This window comes from Chiloscyllium plagiosum, chromosome 6 (assembly GCF_004010195.1).
Source record: "Chiloscyllium plagiosum isolate BGI_BamShark_2017 chromosome 6, ASM401019v2, whole genome shotgun sequence".
Lineage (NCBI taxonomy): Eukaryota > Metazoa > Chordata > Chondrichthyes > Orectolobiformes > Hemiscylliidae > Chiloscyllium > Chiloscyllium plagiosum.
This window is the reverse complement of record NC_057715.1, coordinates 7136377-7162049: the sequence shown is the minus strand read 5'-3', so window position 1 is coordinate 7162049 and position 25673 is coordinate 7136377. Positions and strand designations below refer to the sequence as shown.

Genomic DNA, 25673 nt, shown 5'->3' with positions numbered 1-25673 from the left:
GACCTTATAGAGGTTTACAAAATTATGACAGGCATGGATAGGGTAAATAGACAAAGTCTTTTCCCTGCCGGTGGGGAGTCCAGAACTAGAGGGCAAAGGTTTAGGGTGAGAGGGGAAAGATATAAAAGAGACCTAAGGGGCAACTTTTTCACACAGAGGATGATATGTGTATGGAATGAGCTGCCAGAGGAAGTGGTGGAGGCTGGTACAATTGCAACATTTAAGAGGCATTTGAATGGGTATATGAATAGGAAGTGTTTGGAGGGATATGGGCCGGGTGCTGGCAGGTGGGACTAGATTGGGTTGGGATATCTGGTCGGCGTGGATAGGTTGGACCGAAGGGTCTGTTTCCATGCTGTACATCTCTATGACTCTAAAACATGTTCATTTTGAAGTGCATATACGTTGAAGACCACAAGTAAAAAATATTGATCTTATGTTAGAAATGTGTATGTTCAGCCTCTTGTTTATACTTGTGACCACACTCAGGACATAAAAGGATAAAACAAATGTTAACACTGAGACATGCCAGGGAGCGTGTACCAAAAAACTGTACATTCAAAGCCCACTATTCCAACTATCTATTTCAAGAGAACATCCTGGATAGGAATGTGTTAATGTTTAAATACTACACTTCTGTTGTACCCAAGGTTCCCCAGGCGCAACCATTTTTACTGCTTCCCCTCCTCCCCTCCCCTCCAACACCCCCAAAAACATACACTTTTGACAGTGGTAACAGATTCTAGAAAGTTGCCTTTCTGAGTATTTATATTTTAAGTGTCACATTTATTTTATCAGCAACCATGCAATCTAAACCTCTCAGTCTAATGTGTGGACCCAGTAATGCAACTTCAAGACAATACAGTTGGCTGTTTCCTCAGATTTTATCCCATGTTTCCATGTAACTTCACCAAAAGTAAATTACAACAGCAGCCTGGACTGCCCATGTCATAAACTCGTAGAACAAGCTGGTTTAAAATGCCTCCATACTGCTAAGAAACTGAATCTACTGTCAAGCTTAATGAAAATTCATTAATATCACAAAATTGCATGTATCAATATTTTGGGCATGTGGTGCGTTTTAGGTCTTCAGAATGCTGAGGCTTATGGATTTTCTTTGAACCATCGAGTAAATTCAAGGCTGGAATTAGTAGATATTTGGATACTATGGGGTTTGAGGAAATGCAGCAAGGTGGACTTGAAGTAGAAGACCAGCCCTGAATTGGGAAATAAACCTGTTGTGCTTATTCCCTTACCCTTGCTCCTATGTTTTACATTGCTCTGTATCTGCAACTTAAGTTTCTTTGGCAATAAGGTTCCAGTCTCACATGCTGAATATGTTACATTCAGTGTTTAGAAGAAAAAGTTGGAGGCTACAGCTCTGAAACCCAATTACATCAAGGCTTCATTTGAACAAATGAGACCAGCAAAATAAGTGATGCAGAAGATATGAGTCCATCAGCAACTTCTGAATTAATGTGTCACCAGGCAATTCCAGTGTGTGTTGTTTTCAGAACAGGACACTTAGAAACATTTTACAAATTAACTAATGTCAAACAGTGAAGGTAGTTGCCTTCAATATTAAACCTGAAAATGTGTTGCTGGAAAAGCGCAGCAGGTCAGGCAGCATCCAAGGAGCAGGAGAATCGACGTTTCGGGCATGAGCCCTTCTTCAGGGATGAGGAAAGTGTGCCAAGCAGGCTAAGATAAAAGGTAGGGAGGAGGGACTTGGGGGAGGGGCGTTGGAAATGCGATAGGTGGAAGGAGGTTAAGGTGAGGGTAATAGGCCGGAGTGGGGGTGGGGGGGCGGAGAGGTCAGGAAGAAGATTGCAGGTTAGGAAGGTGGTGCTGAGTTGGAGGGTTGGGACTGAGACAAGGTGGGGGGAGGGGAAATGAGGAAACTGAAGAAATCTGAGTTCATCCCTTGTGGTTGGAGGGTTCCTAGGCGGAAGATGAGGCGCTCTTCCTCCAGCTGTCATGTTGCATTTCCAACGCCCCTCCACCAAGTCCCTCCTCCCTATCTTTTATCTTAGCCTGCTTGGCACACTTTCCTCATTCCTGAAGAAGGGCTCATGCCCGAAATGTCGATTCTCCTGCTCCTTGGATGCTGCCTGACCTGCTGCGCTTTTCCAGCAACACATGTTCAGCTCTGATTTCCAGCATCTGCAGTCCTCACTTTCTCCTAGTTCAATATTAAACCAGCAAGTAACAATTTGCTAGCTCACTTACCCACATATTTTAAAGATTTTCTTTTGTTTAAATTTCCCTCTTCCCCCAGGTTATATGAAATGTTTCATTTCTAATGAAATCTATAATTGTGCACCTGCCTGCATCTTTGATGAGACAACTCACGAGCAAGGCATTGATGAAATCTGTCCTTTAGCTTTGTTTGACATGAGTAAAATACTCACATTTTAACTTTTCAGTGCAGAAGTGAAACTTATTCAGCACACTGAGTAATTTCTCCTAAAACATCCGTTACAAGCACAATATCCTTTTCCATTATGTTTTTGCAAATGTTAACTGGTTTAATTTTGGAAAGTTAAGAATCATCAGATCTTCTAAATGCAAATTATTTGTTAGCATTTCTTCTCCAGTCAACAATCTTTGTAGAACTGCCTTTTTTGAACACCCTGGCCTAAAGGAAGGACATCAGCCTCTCAGCTCATCATCTGCAAACCGTTTGTACAATTTATTTTCACGTTTACCTTGAACCACAGACTTGCCACTGTCACATAAGGAGCAACTCAATACAATTTTATGATAAACAGTTTTCACAAACCATACTTGTTGATAACAAAACTGCATTAAGCATTAGGATTATGCTCAAGATTGTTTTGCCTTCAATTAAGATTGCTGAAGCTCTCAGGTTTTATTGTAGAATTTATTCAATGGATAGCACAAGTATCTCCCAGCTCAGTTCAAAGCTCTATGCTGAGCTTGCTGATCTCTGGTAAGTGTAATTAGGGATGTTTCAGTTGATATTATTGTCTTTTGATTCAGGAGGGCAGGGGTATGAATCAGCCAGTTTCAAATAATCATCAAAGTAAAACAAAGAACTGCAGATGCTGAAATTCTGAAACATTAACCCCACTTTCTCTCCACAGATGCTGACAGACCTGCTGAGTTTCTCCAGCTATTTCTGTTTTTGTTCAAAATCATCATCCATTGGCTCTCACTTGTGCGGGCATTGGGTTAGGACAAATCAAATTTAGCTACATTTCTCACCCAAACTCATTATCAAGGTTTGAAGCTAAATAATATCCAATGAGTGATGCACTGGAGGGTGAACAACATGCTAGTCAGGAAGTCAATTTCTTCTAGGAAGAAGTGACAGGGAAAGAGTGGAAAAAACTAGTGAAGATTATTAACAACAAAATATTTGCCTGATATTTCTTGACCTTTTCTTGTATGTGTAAAACATTGGAGAAACAGAAACCTTAAACCTCATTAGAACTGCATTAACACTTTCACTACCAGAAGCTATTTAAAATCTAAATATAAATACTAAACGTCTTCAAAAAAATGACTGTTTTACTTAGGAGTTCAAGTCTGGAAACCTCCTTCCAAATGGCACACAGTGGATCTATCCTGCTGAAATGCGAATTAACAGCCAATAAAACAATTGCCATTTGCTATACCTGGCAAAGTGTTGAGGTACTCCCAAAGCTCGATTGTATTTGCCCTTTCAAGCTGAAGACTTTTCAGGATCCAGCACAAAGACACAATGTAAAACTTGTACAAACACAATAACGTCATGAAAAGTAAAAATCGGCCCATTGAGACCACACTGACCCTTGGAAGAGCATCCCACCCCCAAGTCCCTAGAACCCTGCATTTCCCATGGCTACTTCATCTACCCTGCACATCCCTGAACACTATAGGCAATTTAGCATGGCCAATCCACCTAACCTGCACATCGTTAGACTGTGGGAGGAAACCGAAACACCTGGAGGAAACCCACGCAAATACAGGGAGAATATACAAACTCCACCCTGACAGAGCATGGTATTGAACTCAGGTCCCTGGCGCTGTAAGGCAGCAGTGCTAACCACTGAGCCACCAATGCCGCCCCAATGCATGGTGAAGGAAAATGAAGGAACCATCTCTCTCTGACAGGGATTCTTAGTAAACCTCCCCACACCCAGTCCTGAAGAAGGGTTACACCTGAAACATGGAATTCTCCACCTCCTGATGCTGCCTGGTTTGTTGTGGTCTTCCAGCCACCTGCTTGTCTACCTTGGATTCCAGCATCTGCAGATTTTTTTGCCTCTAAGGGATTCTTAGTAATCTTTCATCCCAACTGTACAGATTTTAAATGCCTTATTTTTTATCTGAGACTGGAGATACTTCTTGCAGCCATGATGCCGATTGGCTGGCTGAAGATCAGACCAGTTCTGCTAGGTGAGAAGCAGCACTCGGAGAGACACAGTCAACAGAGCAGTGGAAGAACAATGTAGCATGTTTATCTCTGCCTCTCTCATGGAGTGTGAGACCAAAGCCTGTGCCTGAACGATGGCTGCATCAAAAGCGCTCTATTTTCCTTTCAGATAACCTTAGCCCCACCGATCCTCCTGTGTTCAGTTGCTACACAGCGTGTTCCTGTCTGTGGAACAAATAGATGAAAGAAACTATCTCAAAGCAATTCTAATCCAACCGAATAGCTGCTGCTGGGCCAAGAGTTAAAAAAAACCTAACCAACCCATGGTACAATCTGGAACTTTGGCATACAGGGCTTCAATAAAGCATCAAATTAAATCTACCTTTTTCCTATTACACACAATGAATGAACAAGAACTGAGCAGCTTTTCTTTACCATTCTCCAAACCCAAGCCAAAAAAAACAGGCCTTTTATACATCCTAATCCCAGCCTGTTCTTATGTAGTAAAATGCTCAACAGCACTGAATGCTGCTTCCTTCTTTTCCTTTTCAAATTACAATGACAGATGTGTCAGTTTGGACGTGAACAAAATCTATATGTTGCCTTGGCAACCCCAGTTCCCACTTATATTTTGTATATAAAATGGACGCATTTGCTGTATTATTTATCAGAAAGAAATAGACTGGTAGTTTGCTTTAGGAACGATCAGATTACTACAGCTGATGTCTTTGTGACTGCTTATTTCAATCGTTCCAGATCCGGCTCTTTCTATTCTGCCCCTTAATTTACATTACTGCTCCAATCTGCAGTGTAATCCTTTCATTGTCAATTACTTGAGGGCTGATTTCCTTTTAAATAGAAGATGATTGTGGTATGGCTTTTTCCTAATTTTCCATTCCACATGGGAAAAAAAAAGTCTTTCTAAAGAAAACACATAGATACATCAGCAAACAAACACTTCAGTATGTCAAACAACTCAGATCCATATCTAAAACTATGAAAATATGGGAGACTAGACACTGTGGGTGTCACATCATCAATCTGACTTTAGTTTCCCTTCCCAAAGATGCTGCCTGACCTGCAAAGTGCATCATATTTTATTTTAGATTTCTGTCATCTACAGTAGCTTGCTTGTGTATTAGGGGGACAGAATCCAGAAGTACTTTTAGCAAATATTTTAGCACTTTTTAAAATGCCACTATATTACAGAAAAAAACCATATATTGCAACAAACTGCTTTCTTGCAGCTTGGACCAGTAAGCATATTAGAAGAGAAAACATGTCTTTGGGAGACTATGACAAACTAACTCTCAGCAGTTTGGGAAACCTGTTTGTCTACTCTCTGAAGTTTTAACATGTCAATATCCAGCTTCATGATGTGAAATCACAGCACAAGACTTGCAGTACAAACGTTCATCACTGTCATCCAATTTATGAGAAGCCTCAACTTCATTACTCAAGAATTTCTCTAACATTTTACTACTTGTGCACAAAATTAACCAACATCAAAAGACAATTTTTACCTGACCTGACTTCTGCCTTGACGCCACAGAAGATTAACTTACTCCAGATACTGTTCTTACTTATAAGCTAAAACAAATTGTAAGATAATCAGCAACCACATTATTATCATAATGTCTGCATTCCTTTTATATTGGATCATTTTAAGCAACAGTTTGATAGAAAAGTCATACTGAAATCCCTCAAGATTAAAAGTAAATTATTTCTCCAATGAAACATTTTGTTCCCATAATATGTTCTCTGCCTTGCAGTACAATAAGCATTTTGGAACCCCGCCTTTCCCATGATTGATCTACAGGTAGACAGGATTGAGAAATAGGTTTGGCATATTTGCCAAATTCAAAATTCCTCAGGGGTTAAACATGAAGGTGGAGGTGTTAAAGTATAAAGACAGGCTGTTTTTGATTTATTTTTGCTTTAAGACAGTGAACATTCTACATTCCCATGTGCCTTTTTTTAGACAAGAACATAGAATAAACACTGTAACAATGAAACTGCTGTTATCTAGTACAGATCTATTTTGTCATACTTCTTTTAATTGGTATTTGCGACTTCTTTTAACATCTCCTGCTGATTTCCAAGCTCAGAAGTTTGTAGCAATTTATTTTTATCAAATTACTGATTCCTTCGTAAATTGCAACATCTTAAACTCTTTTCACAGTAATACATCATTTGCTTTTAAGGAGCATATCAACACTTATTAAAAACTGACAGAATTTAATATGGAATGAAAGATTTGTCAATCAATTTATGTACACTAAAGACATCAAGACAATCTGGACTGATTTATGTACTTTCACATGTCCAACCTTTCACATACTACTGTAAGACAATTAGGAGAGTTAAAAATGCACCATCATTGTGCTTGAGCCATATCCTTTCTAATAGTGGATTCTGCTGCAACATATCTAAAGCCTTTCCAATTAAAATAAAACAAGGATCTTACTCCTATGGGTTCAGTTTATCCATGCAATGCTTTCTTTGTTTAACAAAATGTTACTAAGGGTACACTAAAAACGCTTTGGGAGCAAGTTCCTCATTATTTAGTACTAATTTAGGAAAGGAAATAGCCCTCATATAAATACAGTTCTGCAGTCTACTCAAAATGTTATCAATATGCACCTGCTTGCGTACCAAAAAAGGAATGTTTAATTGGGACCAGTTTGCATTAATCCATGATCAGTTTGAAAGGACTAAGTCCAATCGAATTTAAATGTGCTTTGACATAAGAATTATCCTGGACTAACTAAATGAAGTTTCCTCAAACTCAGTAATGCCAGTCTACTGATTCTCTCCTAAGGTATTGTTGTACGAACGCGAAACATACTCTTCATATCAAGTTCCTGTTTGAATGGAAACATTACCTGCTTCTTTTGTGCAATGTAATACCTTTCCTACTGTTGCAGGATGATGAATTTATTGAAAGCCCATGTTAAGTGTTTAATAATTTTGCTTAAGATCATTGCTAGTTTCATGTATTTTGTGTTTTCAGTTATCATAATGTATGAAGTGACTTCTGTTCCAGAAATCTGGTGAAACTAATGTGCTCCATATCTAATGACATCCTTGAACTTGAAGTAACTTAGTAATTGAATGTAGATGTTGCTCCATTAAGTGAAAAGATTGGTTGCAGCAATTGGGAATTAGAACTTGTATTTAATTAAGATTACAGAGGAAGGATCTTTTTTCAAGTCGCAAGAAACAAAAGTGCAATTCATTTTCAAATGACATTTGGGGGTTCAAAGGATCCTAAACCTCCTTTTTAAAAATGATTTTTAAGCAATGATATGTGTGGAAACTTCATAATATTTACAAAAGTCAGTTTTCATGTCTCAACAGTCAGTAAAGAGTCACTGATGGATCATTACAGATAAGATACCATATTAAAGTTGGTAACTTGTAAAGTAACATTTTTCTTCAAGTGGAGACCTGGACAATCTCCTCTCCCATTCTTCCAATCAGGGCCAAAGTACAACAGTGGGACACTGGCTTTTTATCACCCCTAATGCAGGGACACAGAAACTAACTATCGCACTCCAATGATAACCTAAGACGCATCAACTTATATCTTACATCATGTTGTGTATTGCATTTAACTACTACTGAACTAAGCCACCAAAGAAACCCGACGATGCAAGAATATTAATAAATGCTTATTGCAAAGCAGAAAACTGTCATTCTTCATTAACCTTAAGTATAACAGCAACAAATAAATTATCTGGGTTATTTAAGGTAGTTGGCCAGAAACTAAGAAAATGTTCATTGAATTAAAATCAAATCTTAGTATTTAATCCTGCCATTAAATAGCTGCATCAGTACACAGAACACTGTTGTTTAAATTATGCCCATGAATTTTGAAGGCCTCAATAATGCAGATGCTGATGGGTCTTCAAAATGCAAATGGAATAACTTGTCATCTGAGAGCTGTCCTCTATCTGAAAAGTGACATGCTTTATAATGAAGCTAAATTCATTGCTTGGCCATTCCGAGCATGTGAACATAAAGCACAGTCTTTCTGCTCAGCACCGGGGTTGGCATTTACATTTCTCATGTTCTATGTGTCATGAGCTGCTACTACCTTTTCACTGTCCCCAATCTCCATGGAGACTTACGGCTGGGATATTTTGTTTTAAATAACGACTCGTCACTTTTCTTTGTGGTTAAGATTATTATGATGTAAATCAGCATCCTGCCAAAAATCTGCTTTTAATCGAGAAATATCAAGGGTGTTGCCTCTATCTTTGATGATGTGAACTGAACAGACAGGCTGAGGTAAAATGTGCTGTGCACAGGCATTTGGCAGAAATTATCTTTTACTCTTGTCTCTTTGAATTTACTTCAGAGAGAAAACACAATTGTACGACTGAGATCCAGAGTAAACAACAACCTTTTCCAACAAATTACACAGCATTCTAGTGAAGCAATCATGCTGGATTTAAAAGCAATATTAGTAATGATGTGTCTTCCTTTTGAACTAGTCTATCATTCTTAAAGATGCCAAAGATTGAATATTTTACTTTTATTTTCTGAAATCCTGGAAAGATATAGTTTGCTGTGTATAACAAGCCATCGTATTGTTTTACCAGAATGGGTTGCTTTTCTTTATAAATCGACCTGCTTTTAGCACATAGAACTTCAACCTAAGTATATTATATTGCAAAAGAGTTCCCAGAATAATGGAAACATGACAGAATGATTTGGGACAATAAAAGCTGTTTTTTTTTATTGCTTCCCCTTAACAGCAAAGATATTCACAATACAGAGAAAGTTCAGTTACAGGATAATGTCAGGAATGAGAGGTTATCAAAGAAATAAAATACCCTTTTTTCACTGCCTCAGAGAAGATTAAAGGACCCAATAACTACTTTCAGAATTACAAAGGGTTTTGGAAAGAAGTGAGTTATGTCAAATTAATTCCATAAATGGATTATAAAGAGGAAGAAACTCACGATTCTTGCCGAAGAAACAAAACAATTAGACTATTTTTAAAAAATCTATTGTTCATGAAATACCTCAGTCTGAGCAGCTACTGAAATAATTATTCTAATTTAGAAGGGAATTCAACATGAACTTAAAAATAAAAAGAATTGAAACAGCAACTTCAGTCGAAGAGACACCATGGGTGAATAGACTCCATGTCTGCGTGGTTCCATAATAAGTACAAAAGTATGGCTTGTTTTCTGTACGTTATGAAGATAGGTGAACAGAAAAAAACTCGCCACCTATTCAGATTCAAATCATCTGTTATAAGCAGAAATGAAAAGGTGAATGAGATCTTCCTGTGGTTACATGTTGCTTGAAAATCCTTACCAAATAATTGTTCTTGGATATACATATTTGAATTTTCTTTGTACACCTCTGCATCTGGAAAATGTTAATTCTCAAACAACTCCTGCTGTCAAGGATATCTTGTATATCTTCTGAGGTTTTAATGCAACATCTTTGTTGTAAAAGTGAGCAAACAGCAGTAACTAGAGGATAGTGAAGTGCCTAAAACTTCAGTGCAAATACCGACCTCTCCATTCTAACTGCATGGACACACTTGCACTCAAAAATAACCAGAAGACTGGACCTTTATACATGTGATAAGGCAGTTTGGTTTATGGTGAGATAGGACTAAAACAAAATAAAACTTAGGAATTCAGTGATAAATAATTGTCATGAACACTTGTAAGTAAAACTAAAACCCATTTCATAACAGCGATTTTTGGAAAGGAAGAAATCTGTTAACATTAATTTTACATATATTATTGCAATAAATCAATTGATTATACCGTTAACTAGAAATGTGAATTATCTCTCCATCTGTTTGTGTCCTGAGGGATAGGGATAAAGGATCAAATAGACTAGATGTATTACTGCTTAACAATAATTGATCTACGTGCTCTATAAGTATAGCAGAAACTAACCTTACATCAAGGTATGAAAAATGCTCAATTCTTTCCACACTAGTGGGCAAACAAGCGATGAACCTATACTTGCATAAATGCTTCAACTAAACTAACATGTTTGTGATCAGGATGCTGTTTAATTTCAACATTTCTATGTGGAGATTCTCTGGTGAGACTTTGTTGCAACAAACTAATAACTGTAGAAAATGGTCAGTTCCCTGCAATGCATGAAGACACTTACTGAATCATTGTAAGGCAGGTTGCATGGATCTGACAAGCCTGTCCTTGTCAGGCAGTTTAAGGGCCACTTTGAAGCAGGCTCTTGTAAACAGACACATAACATAATGAAATACAATACCTACAAAGCAGAGTTTAAACCTGCTTAGATTTGCCAACTCTGGTTGAAAATACTCCTGGAAGTTTATATTACTTTCTGCCCAACTGGTCTAACAGCCATTTATTTCTCTTTAATACTTTATTAACTAATAAACAAAAATGCTACAAGGAAAAGCAAATACCCTTTTTAACACCACTATACTTTTTATCCTGGGTTTCTCACAGTAGTGTATATGTAGATTAATCATAATTCCTGAGATTCTACGGCAATTGTAAAAATGTAGTCACCCTTGTGTTTTTTATATATATTAAGGTAGCTGTTAATAATTATGTTCTGAAAAAGTAATAAACCTCAAGAAGTCTGAAATGTAGATGTAAGGGATGTAAGGATAATGGTAATGTACCGTGAGATATAATATTCCAATTATCCAAATGGGATTCTTTGATTCAGATTGTAAAACTATCTCAGACTGTTTTGGTAGTGCTTACTGAATACATTGTTCATTCGCCCACAACCTTGTATAAAATTTAATTTCCAGAGAAAGTACCAATAACCCATGAGGGAAACAAAAGGGCTGCACACAGCTAGTAACTGTGTAACTGAGGTGGTTGCTTTAAACATCTGAAGAGTGACCTCTGTAGGATTGTACTATTTTGGAGAGCTTTTCATTTCTACCATGTAATGAAGTGAAACTGAACTTCAGAATAAACTTACATTGCCTGACTGAACTTTCTTTTCACTTCTGATTGGAAATCTTCTGATATGTAAATAATATTAATAGCCCAATTACTAGTTTGGGAATATTCTTATTTTTTCTCTCTGTTCAAACTTAAGTACACCTATTAGAAATTGCTATAATTGGATAAAAGTGTTAGTTTAGTCTGATTAGGGTTAAAGTGTAAGATGTGTTTTGTTTTACATATCCATATAAAGAGCACTAGAGGTACATTAACATTATTGCATAACTAAGACGAGGGAAATAATAAAATTTCTAACTTGTTTAAATGTACAGGCACTGCCTATGCTTACTTAACAGTAGATTTATCAATGCAGGGCGATCTGAATTTTGGAAAGGCAAAGCAAGATTTGATTACATGCCGCTTGCAGAATGTCTGAGTTACAGGGTGTGTATCTCTTGATGTGCAGAGAGAATTGGAAGATATTATCAGGTTGACCGCAAGCACCATTCGATCTGTTAAGTTTGCGCAAACGTGTCGTTTATCTAAACTGTTCCTAGAAAAGGCCTTAAACGAGATGTCTTATTTTGCACACGAAACCTAATAACAGGGTACTGAGGAAATGCTCCGGTAATTCAAGCATGTGGGCATTAGTAGCGGATTTGTCCCTATTTTCTGGTTGTGTATGCTGCATAGTTATGAACCCAGATACCTGTTGCTGCTGTATCCCAGCATAACGTGAGAGTCCTGGAAGAAACTGCAGAACAGTTAATTCCAGCTCCTTGCAACTTTCTTCCTAACTTCCTCCCTTCTAGTGGTCACCGAAGGGGCTTATTTCAGTGAAACATTAAGAGGAGTTTTGTTGGAAGTAAGGCTCCGGTGAACAACCTTTTAAAATGCCCAGGAAGCCTGCCGTGCTAGGAGTGAGAGAACGCTGTTTGTCTGTAATCCTTGCGAAATTGACTCTCCCCCCCGGGTGATAACTGGAACCTTTTTTTTTGCTAGCTTCTGTCTCCCTTCTGCAATCTGTTCTTAACATTTAAATGGACAATTTTCTCCCACCTCAAGACTAGCCAGAAGTGCTTGCACCTGCCGACCCACTGCTAAATGGTGAGCGGATCGCTTTCTGTGGTCCCCATAACACAAAGCGTTTCGAGAACTCCTTTTCTTTCTCTGTGGATCTCTGGAACATATGGTGCGTTAATAGCAGGTTTCACAAGTTTCCCTTCTCAAAGTGCGGAAGGGAAAAAAAACCGACGCAACTTGTATTGAACGGAGGTGTCACTGGGGCCGAAGATAAATGGTGAGGCTGTAATGTGATTTCTCAATCAATTTTCCAGTGTGTTTATATATATATAGATATATATTCTGTGCCTAAATCTAATCCAAACCTGGTTAGCTTCGATCAGACTTCATCGATCCCAAATTTCAAAGAACACGCGGCACCTCCTCCCACATTACCTCTCAGTTTTATATGTTGTACATTTTAAATAAAAAATCTCTAGAGAGCGCCCGGGAGTTAAATAAAAAGTTAAGATTTCGGAGTTATACAGGCAATCCCGCCATTTCTAGCGGGTTATCCCCCCCCCCCCGACACTTGTCTCTCATCGAAATGAGAACCTATACTTTCACAACGCAAGCAATTTTCAAAGTTGCAAGATCTTTTGAAAGTCGTGCAGATTTTTTTGCAGCGTGGCAATTTGCATAGCAAAATGTTAACAGTAAGAGATTTTTCACAAATACTAAAAGGTGGATCAATGCATAAACTGCTCACATTCCCTGTTCACTCGAAATCCTGACGACTTGAGGGGCTGTGTGTGTATTTTTTTTCCAAAAGGACAGAGAGCGCGAGTAATAAAAAAGGTACGGGGGAGGGGGGGGGGGGGGGGAGAGAAATGGGGTTAAACTGAGCATGTTTAGATTTGTCATCAAGTTTCTTATCTTGACCTGTTTTTGGTAACTCGGACACCTCATTTGCTCTAACACTTTAAACAAACATTTGCTGAATGAGTTCCAACAGAAAGGTTTAACCCAAACTCCGATAAGACGCTGATTCATAGACTAAACACTCAGGGAGCGAAATGATTGCAACTGTTTGCTTTTCCACTGGGTTAAAATGATAGTGGGGGGCGAGTAGGAGATCGGAATTATTAAAGGGGGGGGGGGGGGGCAGGCTGCGATGGCAGTGACACGGGATTATTTAAAAAAAAACCTGAGCTTTCACGTTCAGCCTGCTGTTCTTACACCAGTTGCATTGGGAGACATATGAACAATATCAGTCGCTGTCATGAAGCTCAGAGGAAGGTCTGGATGGACGCGTTCATTTTCATTAGTGCCTGCACCTCGTTGCGGGGATTATCGGGCAGAGTTCACCTACATTTCCTGCACCAACATTCGTATGAATTTGAGTGGGATGGGGACTGGGATGGGGACGGGGATGGGGGTTAAATGCACTCCGGACAATTCTCGAGGTTTCCTGGAGACAATCGCCCTGCGGTCGAAACTTCAGGCAAAGGATGGTCTCCTGCACAATCCGTTCGGGACACTCCCTGACTGCCCGGATCGCTGGATTCTCCCGAATATGAACACCGGGTCTGTTAACGCCACCTGCTCCCTTCTGTCTGCCCTCAGCCACCGCGGATTTCTACATCCAGATCTACTCGAAAAGCTCAATCTGACCTCTCCCTGCGTCCCCCCCCCCCCCCTTCCCTTCTCTTTATCTCGGGCAACCCCCCCTCCCCTCCCCACACCCAAACACGGCTGAGCCCACGAGGATCTGTCCATTTGCCTGTGTCCCCCCATCCCCTCTCCACCAAACTCGCACCCACCAGCTCCCTCCTAATCATAAATGTAAAAATCAAGCCAACCATTTCCATTCAGACTGGGGAGGCAGTAGACCGTCGTAAACCGAGCGGATGGTGGACTGGCTTCGCTCTAAACCGGCTCCGGCGCTATTTCTTCTAGGAATGTCTCAATGAATATACACCGCTGCCCCCCCCCCCCCCCCAGGAGAGTTACTCCCCCTACCCCTCCAGCCCCCTCCCAAGAGGGAAGCCACGCACGTTGTACTATGTTTGTGCAAGAAATTAAATCATAAAATTTGCAAAAAAAAAGTGCTGAGCCTTCAACTGTTGTTGTTTCACTTACTTGGGATTTGAGGAATTCCAATATATAGGTGCCAAAATTTCACAGTTTGATAGAGTCACCCTGCACAACACGCACAAAACTCCCAAATAGTTTTTCCAAAGCGAGTTCCTTATTGCCATCATCACCGCTCACTTGGTCCCAACACAGTTCGGGTAGAAAGCGTCCCGCGTCCCTGTCAAATCTCTGGACGGTATCCTCTTTCCAAAAAATAAAAGGAAGAACCAAATGCTCCGGGAGTCCGCCTCGCAGTTGCTTCCAGTTGCTGCTGATCCGCTGGAGTTGCTGTTGGCAGAGCGGTCTCTCACACTCGGCCACTCGCTCTCCACATTCCCACCGCCAAACCAACACCGGCGACGCGCTACTCTCAGATCGCTGCTACTCTGTAATAGGTTGTTGTTGTTGTACCTAGATACCTGCTGTACAACGCGACGGCGGAATGAGCCAAGGCAGGAGAGGGGTAGGGGTGGGGAGTTGAGGAGGGGGGGGCAGGGGGGGTGGGGAGTAGGAGATAGAGGAAAAAATAATCAGTTGCAAGCCTTCTTTCTCTGCAGTCTAATCAGTGCCTCAGCTGTTTGAGACATATGTCCAAGTCTGTCCGATGGGGTTGTTTCACAGTGAGTGTTGCAGCGCTCTGTCTGTGTTATTTCTATCTATATGTGTGTGTGTCTGCGTGTATTCCCGTCTTCCTCAACCCTCCACTTGGCGACTTTCACCATCCAGGACGTGATGAGACTGCTCTTTGCAGGAAGGTTATATACCTCCCAACAGCAGGCTCCCACAGAGCCCGCCCCTCTCCCCAACACCCGCTCATTGGTTCGCCCGGCCACCTGCAGCCGCCGCTTCCCGTTGACTGACAGCCGCATCCAGGTTCTTATTGGTCCTGAGAACCATCAGTCCATGCCTCTCTCTCCATCCCTCCCTCCTCCATTGTTATTGTTCCATGGGGGTGAAGGCTTGTCTGAATGAGCAGGTAACTCAATAACACAGAGCAAGGCAACACTGTTGCAGCCTGCCCATGTAAATGCACCCACTGTTCCATTTGCACTTGCTAATTGGAAGGATTGCACTTTAAGCCCAAATCTCATTATCGTTTGATTAAAGTGTTGATGGGGAATCTGAGGGGGCAGGAGTAGAGGAACAGGGTCGCGGGTTTTAAGGGTGGGATATGCCCCGCGAAACATCGCACTCAGCAGCACCCCAATAAATTGGTAGCATTTTCACTTTGTCATAAAGTTTCCCTCGCGTTGTTTTTTTTACTCTCTCGCTCCTCTCTGGCCAATTCTGTCAGATTGCATCGGAGCTGGAGAAAACGACTGTCAGTACAAGGTTAGATGTTTGTACGAATCAAATAGGGGGAAGTGCAAAATCGTGAGAAAGATTCGCCCCAGATAGAAGTAAATGGGCACCTCGCCAAGAGGTATGCACTGTCCATTGATTTGCTGAAATTCCGTGCATTTGTGTTCGATTGAGGGAATTATACGGCTGGTTAAAGGCACTGATATATTTTGTTCTGGGCTGGGCATTAAACGCAATGATGTGAAGGTCTGATCTTCCAGGCGCCAGTCAGGAGTTTGCCAATCTCAGTTTTTTTCATGGACCGACAGCGCCCACTAGAGATTAAATCTTTAATTTTCACAAAAAAAGAGAAACTCCCGCCATGAATTCTCTCTCAGTCTTATCGCCTTCTTAGTTTGGAACATTCTCACACCTCTTCAGTGTCACGGTAAACTTTAAAAAATAACATTAATGCCTAGATTTAAAAAAGATTTTGAAGTCTATCTTGACTTGACCGACACAGTTAGCTTCTTGAGGATTTTAAAGTCTCTGAGATGACTTAATGTTACTTTTGAAATTCGCGGGAACTAATGGTCGGGGGAAAATCAGTCTTTGAAATTATTTGTGTCTGCAATATTTAAATTAAGAGATCAACGTGATTGCGTTTCGAGTCTTTTGGAACCGGAATGGTCAGATAATCAGTTCATTTAATAGTAGACAGTAAAACAGGCACCCATTAGGCAAGAGCGGATTTACTGTTTAAAAAGAACGATCTTTCGGACAATTACTCAGTACTTGTCATAAAAACCCTTGCCCAAATCCCTTTAGTGAGTTGTAATTCTCCCAACTCTGTATTAGTGTATCTAGAATAAATGGAAATGTTTAACTGCACAATCGGGAAAACGCGAGTCTACAATTAAAGGGAAATATTTAGTGGAAATTGCAAGTGAACAATTAATGTTTAAGTGTAAGTATTCAATCGATGAAAAAGCAAGCGCAGACGGGTCATTAAAAAGTTCCATCTACATATGTTGCATCTAAATCTTGAAAACAAAATAAAAAGTGCGAATAAAAGGTGTTAGTTTTATTTAGGTGTTAAAACATAATCTAATTTAGAGGCGAGAGATCCCGAGTGTTCGCATCCTGAGCAATTAATCCCATTTAGTGTAAACGGATTTGATGAACTTCGTAATAAGAAAATAAAGGGACAGAAATGAAGTGTCCAATTTGACCAGCGTGTGATGTTCTGGACATTATGCAAAATGATTTTCAATGATGACTTATTCTCAGTAAAGGGTGGAACACGATTCCTCTTCGTTTCCAGGTTGGTTTGAATCATGTCCCAACTAGCTAAAGAATATAACGTAACTACAGAATTGTATTTAAAATATATCTTAGCGGTATAATGTCAGCTGGTAACCTTAAAATAATGTTGTTTCCCTTCTAATAAAACAAATCTTAGTGAGTTCTACTCTATCCAAATTAATCCCGGGCGGATTGGATCGAAAGATGTGATAATATTCGCAAATTTAAGGCGATGACATGGAACGCACATAAACCCTTAAACAAACGTGGTTGCGCACAAATCCAGGAGTCACCTTAAAGTTTTCACTTTGTGTTTAATAGTTAGCGATCAATGTCAACACGGGGTCATTACATGGAGCAACGTTCTGAGGCGATACACAGATCTGTGGAAGGATACAAATGCATGTCGACATTTTCGTCTTTTTTTTTATCAAGACCAACACCCTTTTATCGTTGAGTTGGAGTTTTATATTCGGAACACTTGTTTATCCCGCCCACCGGCCTGAGAAGACATGGGTTAAACAGAAATCGTCACGCGTGTCTCCTACAAACAGCAAAGGATTAGCTACGATTGTAACTCCTTTCAACATCACTCCTAAACATTACAGCTGTCGACACGTTTACTGCAGCATTTTATACGCCAATTCCCACGCTCGTCATGAAATCACTGCAACTCGTCCCCCCCCCCCCCCCCACCACTTTTACGGGTAATTAATAACTTCGATCAGCGAGAGGAGTTTGAGAAGTTTTGATTCTCCGACACAAGTTGACGCGACTGCAACGCACGCGAGTAAAAGTAAAGACCGGCGTGTTAGTTCGGAGCTCTTTAACGAGACTATCTCGTTATCTCTCGGCACTCCCGTTGACTTGAATGCCCCCTGTTCCAGCAACAATGCAACGGGTGTGTTGCTTTTTTTTTGGTAAACTAAAACTTCACTGATTTGCGTGTTGTTTTTCCGGTGGGAATGACGCGGGTTTATAAAATAAACTGTGGATGCTGGAAATCTGAAACAAAACCAGTAATTGTAGAGAGAAAGCAGTAGACTACTGGAGAACGGTCCAAAACGCTAACACTCTTTCTAAACTGCAGTTTATCACCTTGGATATCAAAATTGTGGGACAATTTAAAGTTACGGAAGGAGAGGACGTTAGTTAACACAGATTTTGCGCGTTAAGTTTTTAACGCTGAACAATATAATAATTGCGAAAAGCTCAATTAATCCTTTCTTTGGTGTAGATCACCTAAAGCGCTCGTATGTTTTGCGGCTGTTATTAAAGTTCTAACCTGAAATATACAGGAAGCAGCGGGTTTGCTGAGTGTCTGATCTTTCCTTTCACTGTGACCCAGAATAATTGGCAGCAACACCAAACCAGAGGGTAAAGAAATATGACCCCCGCGTCCGATTTATAAAAGTAACTGCTCACTGAGATCCCAGAATAGGATCTGTTACATATCGCGTATGATGCGAAAACCGTTTTCAAAGCAAAAACCATTAAATTGCAATTTGACATTTTCCCACAAAGTTCCTCCAGACATTTGATATGCAAAGTGGCGCCTTATGAAACGATATTTATCACCTACCATAATAACACTGGCCATTCCAAAACTGTTTGACAGCATGTTATTGCTATGTTGTACCATTTCAATGTAACCAGTATTGTAATGAATTGCGTACGGCATTTAAGTCAAAATGCTGCACGTCCAAAAGCTAAAAGACACTGAATCCAGTTTTTATTGTGTCAGCTAATCATCTGAAAACAATAAAACAAAACATATAATTGCGGTTGCTGGAATCATGAAGTAGAAAAAGCTGGAGGGACTCAGCTGGTCTCCTCGCATCTAGGGAGAAAAAACAAGAATTAATGATTCCGATCTTTATCAAAACGGTCATCTGCTTCCTCCCCGCCGATACTCCCGACGCTGCTGAGTTCTTTCAGCAACTTCCATTTCATCGAAAGAAAAAAACGCCCCTTTGCGATTCACATGATTTGAAGTAATCAGACAGTTCAGAGAGATTCTGTCTTCAGTTTACCCCATATCCAATATTGTCCCGAATTCAGCTATTTATCCCCTTGGTCAATATAATCAGTATCTTTAATTTCCTGGGGGAAAAAAACCCTACACAGTAGATCAAACATTTCAGCAAAGAAGGGATGTAAGGTTTCTGAGGGATTTGTTGCATTTAGGGCATAGGCGTTTTTAATGTCATTGCACAAGGTTTTAGAGTGTAACCCAATTGGTTCTCCTTCCGAGGAGTGAGACAGATTCAGCATTGTAGCTTGCGCATGCTATAGATCCTAAGGATGGTTTGGTGAAAACCGGTAAGTTTGATTGGGAAGGTGCAGCGCTGGCTGAGATCCAACTCACTTTTGGATTTCTTCAAATAAAGTCACGCAGGAATCAAAAAGAAGGCACAAATGAAACGGGTTTGGCCGCACAGAAGCAACGTAGTCAGCTGTAATGAAAAGTGATTTTGAACAGCTTCCATCTTTGTGCCTATTACAGGTATCTGAAGGCAGGTCTGAATTCAGAACACTTGTTTTTCTTTTTAAAAAAGTCAGATCCATTGATGCACTGTCAGGAGAATAAAACACGTGCCTTTTGACAGGCTTTCGGTTACTTGATTATTTCAAATGCAAAACTGGATTATTTAAGGTATATTATAACCGAACAGATGAATCCCATAGCGAGAAGAAAGCCATTCGGCCCAAACCGCTGTGCTGGCCGCTTGAGAGACTAAGTTGCACTCTCGCTCCTTCTCCATAGCCTTGCCCTTATCTTGTTTTTTGTTCTTTTGAAGGCATACACCTCCAAAGAACTTGGAGATTTTTGAAAACCTATTTGAAAAGATTTGCATTTGTGCCCTAAACTGTGTCCTAGTGACGTTATTTAATTCCAACACTAAAGAAACAGCGTATTCTTTACTGGCAAGCATTTTGAGTATGTATTTGTATTTATAGCAGTAAGGACAAACATTTGAATGGATTATATACAGTATCTATAGGAGTAAGTACAAACATTTAATTATATATAGTATCTACAGAAGTAAGGACAAACATTTGAATTAAATTATATATAGTATCTATAGGAGTAAGGGTAAACATTCGAACTAATGATGTACATTTGTATCTGTAGGAAAGAAGGCGGAAAAGAGAGAGACAGATTTAATGGAAATACGATCTAATTCGGGAAGTGGCTGTGTAAGTTTAGTTCGGACAAGTGAAGCAAGTTGTGTAGACTTAGCACACGGTGAGATTTCCGGCACTATGAACCGGGTTAAATGTTACTCAGCAGCGCCGGTTTCAAAGCTAACCCGGAAATGCTGATGATTCAGTTTATTCTCCAAATCTGCAGATTGGATTCAAACGCTTCGTGCGACTTTATGGAAGATTCACTTGTATAATCACATACGACTTGATAACGGTGATAATTGTATTCATCTTCTAATAATTTTAGAATGTCTAACCTGAGTCCATGGGAACCCAAAGGAAGAGCAGACGCCAGACGGTCACTGAACCCAAACAGAAAGAGGGTCTTCTCTTCAGGAGACCAGTATTTCAAAGCATTACTGCATTGGCTTCTTTCTAGACCTGAAATCTATTACAGTCCATTAACCTCGTTTTAAAACATTGTCATTACTTCATTTTACATCCGGCTTGTTATTCCTATGGAAACTTCTATGCTGCAAGTGTAAACACGATCTCTTTTCCAGAACGACAGAGGTTACTTGTTGTTTCAGATTGAATCAGCTCACCTAAAAATAATAATAACTATACTGTGGACCTTCACACACCGAGATACATCGACCAGACCCATTAACAGGTAACCTGCAATGACAATCAGCCAGCTTTGTTTACATGGAAAATGTATATCTGATTGTCAGAAACAGTCTTGTGTTAATGTCTTGTGGTCTCTTCAGCTGTAATATGAAATAAAAGCTTTTATATTTCTTACCTGCAGTTATCACAGGGTTTGAGCTATAGGGAGGGGCTGAATAGGCTGGGGTTGTTTTCCCTGGAGTGTCAGTGGCTGAGGGGTGACCCTTACAGAGGTTTATGAAGTCATGAGGGGCATGCATAGGGTGAATAGACAAAGTCTTTTCCCCAGGATGGAGAAATCCAGAACTACAGGACAGAGGTTTAGGGTGAGAGAGAAAGATTTAAAAGGGATCTAAGGGGCAACCTTTTTACGTAAAGTGTCTTGTGTGCATGGAATGAGCTGCCAGAGGAAGGTACAATTACAACATTTAAAAGGCACCTCGATGGATATATGAATAGGAAGTGTTTAGAGGGATATGGGCCAAATGCTGGCAAATGGGACTAGATTAATTTATGATATCTGGTTGGCAAGTGGAGTTGGACTGAAGGAGTCTGCTTCCATGCCAACTTTATGACTATGACTCTATGCTCTCATGTTTCCTTTGGTACCCTGTGGAATTGGTCAGCAGGATCTGTTTTATACTGACTGTAACTGTGCTGGTAAATATTATCAGTGTCATTGCTTGCTGTGCAGTTCATTCAGGATGATGTACCAGCTGAAGCTTTAATACTTACCTGTTTATCAAATGATGATTGACATTAGGCTACCAGATCCTGTGAGAGGTAATTTACATTTTATAACAAGTATTTTATACTTTATAACAAGATCTCCCCAAAAGCAGGGTCAAGCAAGCTCAAAGCTCAGAGTCAGCTGTGGAGTGCATATGTCTTCATCCTTTATCTTCATGATTGGTTCGAATGTTATGGGGTATTGTATAAGTTTTGCATCAGGTTTGTTGGTAGTGATGCGCATGAAAAAATTACAATAATTAGTACCATCATGTTGCTAATATGCAAAGAAAACCATTCTGAAAAATAGTGTAATATACTCATTGTCTGTTTTGTTTGAGAAGATAATATCGGCAATTTGTTTTATCGAACTGTCGACTGTCAAGTCAAATTATCTTCATGAATGTTTCAGATTTCTGAATTTCAGCCTAAGACTAACATGCTTCAAGTGGTGACTTAAGTCAAGTGACCAGGCTTTTAACAAGTTCCTCTGTTCTTTCCTAGTGTCATGGATGGACATGAGACAGACAACTTGGCTGAAGCATTTCATATTTGGAAAGATGGAAATTTTTGGCTGTCATCACTATTGAATTAGAGAATGGGTGTAGAAAGTAAAAACAGCAAATGATCATCAGGACGTCTTCAAAGAATTCAAATCTAGACTACAAATGCTCCTTTGGGCAGAAAGGCAAGGTGTTGAGATCATATGAAATAGGAACAAGCAGACCATTCAGCCCAACAATCCTGCACCATTATTAAATAAAATCAAGACTGCTTTAACTGTGGTTTTACCTTTATTTTCAGGCACTTCCACCCATGTCCCAGTCTAGTCCTTGGCTCTCTTGTGGATCAAGTATCTGAGCTAGCATTCACTGGCTGTCTAAAAATATTGAGATTAAAATGAACAGAAGAGGAGGCTTATAAGATGTAATAGGTTCATAATTCAGCAGAAAACAAAGCTGAATAGAGAAAGTACAGAGAGAAATTGGAAAGGGAAGGAAGGAGGGGAAGGAGAGTGGATGAACGTAGATTTGTGTTTGACAGAAATGGAAGTCCTAAAATCTTAAATAAACATTTCAAGAGTGAAATGTAGTCAAAGCAAGGATAGAGCCAATCAGGCACAAAAACAGAGACCCTGAAGAGCTGGCAGGCATGGCTGATGTACTGATGAGTACTTTGCTTGCGATCACTAAATAAAAGAATGTTGGCAAATTCACATTACAGGAGGAGATATAGAAACATTGGATGGGATAAAAATAGGTAAATCAGAATTTAACAGGTGGCATCAGTAAAAACGGTCCTTGGTCTAGACAGATATTTCTTAGTTGTTGAAGGAAACAAGGAGAGAAATAATGGAGGCTTTGGGCACAATCTTCTAAATCTTCTTCCAAAAGGCATAATGGCAGAGGATGGGACAACTACAGACATTCCACTTCTGACAAAAAGGTGGAGAGGCACAAACATGTCAACTATGCTGAAACTTTAACAATTCCAACTGAAATATTGGGTCCAACTGTGAGCACTATACAGGGTCTTACAGAAAATGCAATGCAGGTCTAGTAGAACATTGCCAGCAGTGAGTGAGGACTACCAGATATGTGGAGAGCCTAAAAGGGCTAGGGTTGTTCCCCTTAGAACAAAGCTGATTATGAGAATTTTTAAAATCTGCAAAAGGCTGGATAGAGTAAATAAGAAAAAAAGATGTTTCCAATGGCAGAATGATTGGTAAGCAGACAATTCCGATTTAAGGCAATGGGTAACAGATCAGTGACAAAATGAGAAGTTATATTTTTACACAATATAGTGTCACAATCTGGAACACACTTCCTGCAAGAGTGGTGGAAGCAGATTAAATAATATCTTTTAAAAGGGAATAGAATAATTAGGTGAAGGAGAAATAGGAGATGTAATAGGTTCATAATTCAGCAGAAAACAAAGCTGAATAGACAAAGTACAGAGAGAAATTGCAAAGGTGGGCGGCACGGTGGCACAGTGGTTAGCACTGCTGCCTCACAGCGCCAGAGACACGGGTTCAGTTCCCGCCTCAGGCGACTCTCTGTGTGGAGTTTGCACATTCTCCCTGTGTCTGCGTGGGTTTGCTCCGGTTTCCTCCCACAATCCAACAATGTGCAGGTTAGGTGAATTGGCCACGTTAAATTCCCGTAGTGTTAGGTGAAGGGGTAAATGTAGGAGAATGGGTCTGGGTGGGTTACGCTTCGGCGGGGTCGGTGTGGACTTGTTGGGCCGAAGGGCCTGTTTCCACACTGTGGGGAATCTAACCTAAAATACTGAAAATGTATTCACTTCAATGTTTTTCACTGCTTCTGCAAGTTCTAGCTTCACAAATATTGCTAAGCCAATGGCTATTTCTTTATGTGAGCCTAGACAGAGTTTTTAACTGTGTGGTTACCTTGACTGTTTCCAGTCCGATCTAATCTGCCTTATATATCTATTTTCCAGCTGAAATCACCATTTACTGAACTAACAACAAGCTAATTTTACATCTCTTCAATCAAAGAATGGTGCAAACAATTGCAGTGTTTATCTTGTCACCCTGACAGCATTCAGTTCACCTTACAAGTAGAAGAAAGATGGAGAGTTGAAAGAACGATGAGTAAGAAAGATGTAACATTGAAAAATAGATATAAACAGGATGGAAATAAAGTTATTAAAACGTCTTAGTTGCTTTAAACGGTGTATTAATTGTTATAATCTTATGTTCTGATGTTAAAGAAAATTACTAAACAGTATAATAGCGGTGTGTACGCTGCACCACTGAAAGATTTTCCATACTACAATGTATTGGAACTATACTCTCAGAAGGACATGACAGAATGTGGGAGCATGTGATTCTCGGAAGCTGCTAGTACTCTCAAAGGTTGATATTTGTATCTCACATTTGGTCAGTGCACTCAATGGAGTGCAAACATTAATCAATAATCTTCTTCAGAAATCAAAATGTTAGCAACTACCATTCAGTGGATGTTTTAATGCAGTTTGAAAAAAACTGAGCTTTCTAGTTAAAAAGAGAACTTGCTTATCTATATTGTAGAAGTTCTTAGTATACAGTGAAATGTTTGCCTGTCACAATCAATAAACAACTGCTAAAGTCTGTTGTATGCTGCAAGCCTTATTGTAAAAGACTGCAAGTTGTCAATCCTCCCAAGGAAAGGTTAGAAGTTACATTCTAAGGCCTTCAAATGGGAGACACAAGGATTACAAACAAAAATTATTACACAATTGAATGTATGTTTTTTTCCCAGTCTCTATATTTGCCATATAATGTACAATAAGGGAGTTGAAAAATAATCCCTGTGTCTGCTCGTCAAACTACTATTTTGTAGGCACAGTTAAAAGTCACACAACACCAGGTTATAGTCCAACAGGTTTAATTGGAAGCACCAGTTTTCGGAGCACTGCTCCTTCATCAGGTGGACAACCATCTGGTGGTGTTGGTTGACTTTTAACTTTGTACACCCCAGTCCAACACCCGGCATCTCCAAATCACTTTGTAGACACAATGAGGCATATAAGTGGGGCAAGGAAGACACACAGTCCTGCCAAACCAGATTGGTCTTCTTCCCCTGTCAAGTATATTAATCCCAATAAGATCACCTAAAGCTGCAATAAAAATTCAAATATTCAGTCCAACACTGAAGCAGTAAATATTCTTCCTGTGTATATTTACTAACTAATGGACTTGTTATGTTGTACATTAGTGGTCAATGACCTGAAGTGAATCATTTCAAGTTTACTGTGATCCATGTCAAGCCAAGCATGGCACGTTTTACACAACATCATAGTAAAAATAGACAAGACTGATATTGAAGAATACAGGAGAAAGTGAGGTCTGCAGATGCTGGAGATCAGAGATGGAAATGTGTTGCTGGAAAAGCGCAGCAGGTCAGGCAGCATCTAGGGAACAGGAGAATCGACGTTTCGGGCATTAGCCCTTCTTCAGGAATGAGGAAAGTTGGTCCAGCAGGCTAAGATAAAAGATAGGGAGGAGGGACTTGGGGGAGGGGCGTCGGAAATGTGATAGGTGGAAAGAGGTCAAGGTGAGGGTAATAGGTCAGACTGGGGTGGGGGCG

General features: G+C 39.9%; 1 protein-coding gene across 2 annotated transcripts in view; it reads right to left on the bottom strand.

Annotated features, from left to right (window-relative positions):
* LOC122550445 (ephrin-B2-like) overlaps positions 1 to 15203 on the bottom strand; it is a 56385-nt gene extending 41182 nt beyond the window's left edge. Inside the window, exon 1 of one of the 2 annotated variants that reach the window (XM_043691183.1) lies at positions 14455 to 15203. In XM_043691183.1, the coding sequence (XP_043547118.1) occupies positions 14455 to 14576 (122 nt within the window). In that variant the 5' untranslated portion in view covers positions 14577 to 15203. The remainder of the gene's footprint in view (positions 1 to 14454) is intronic. The other variant, XM_043691182.1, reaches the window with a different exon arrangement.
* Positions 15204 to 25673: the final 10470 nt, after the last annotated feature.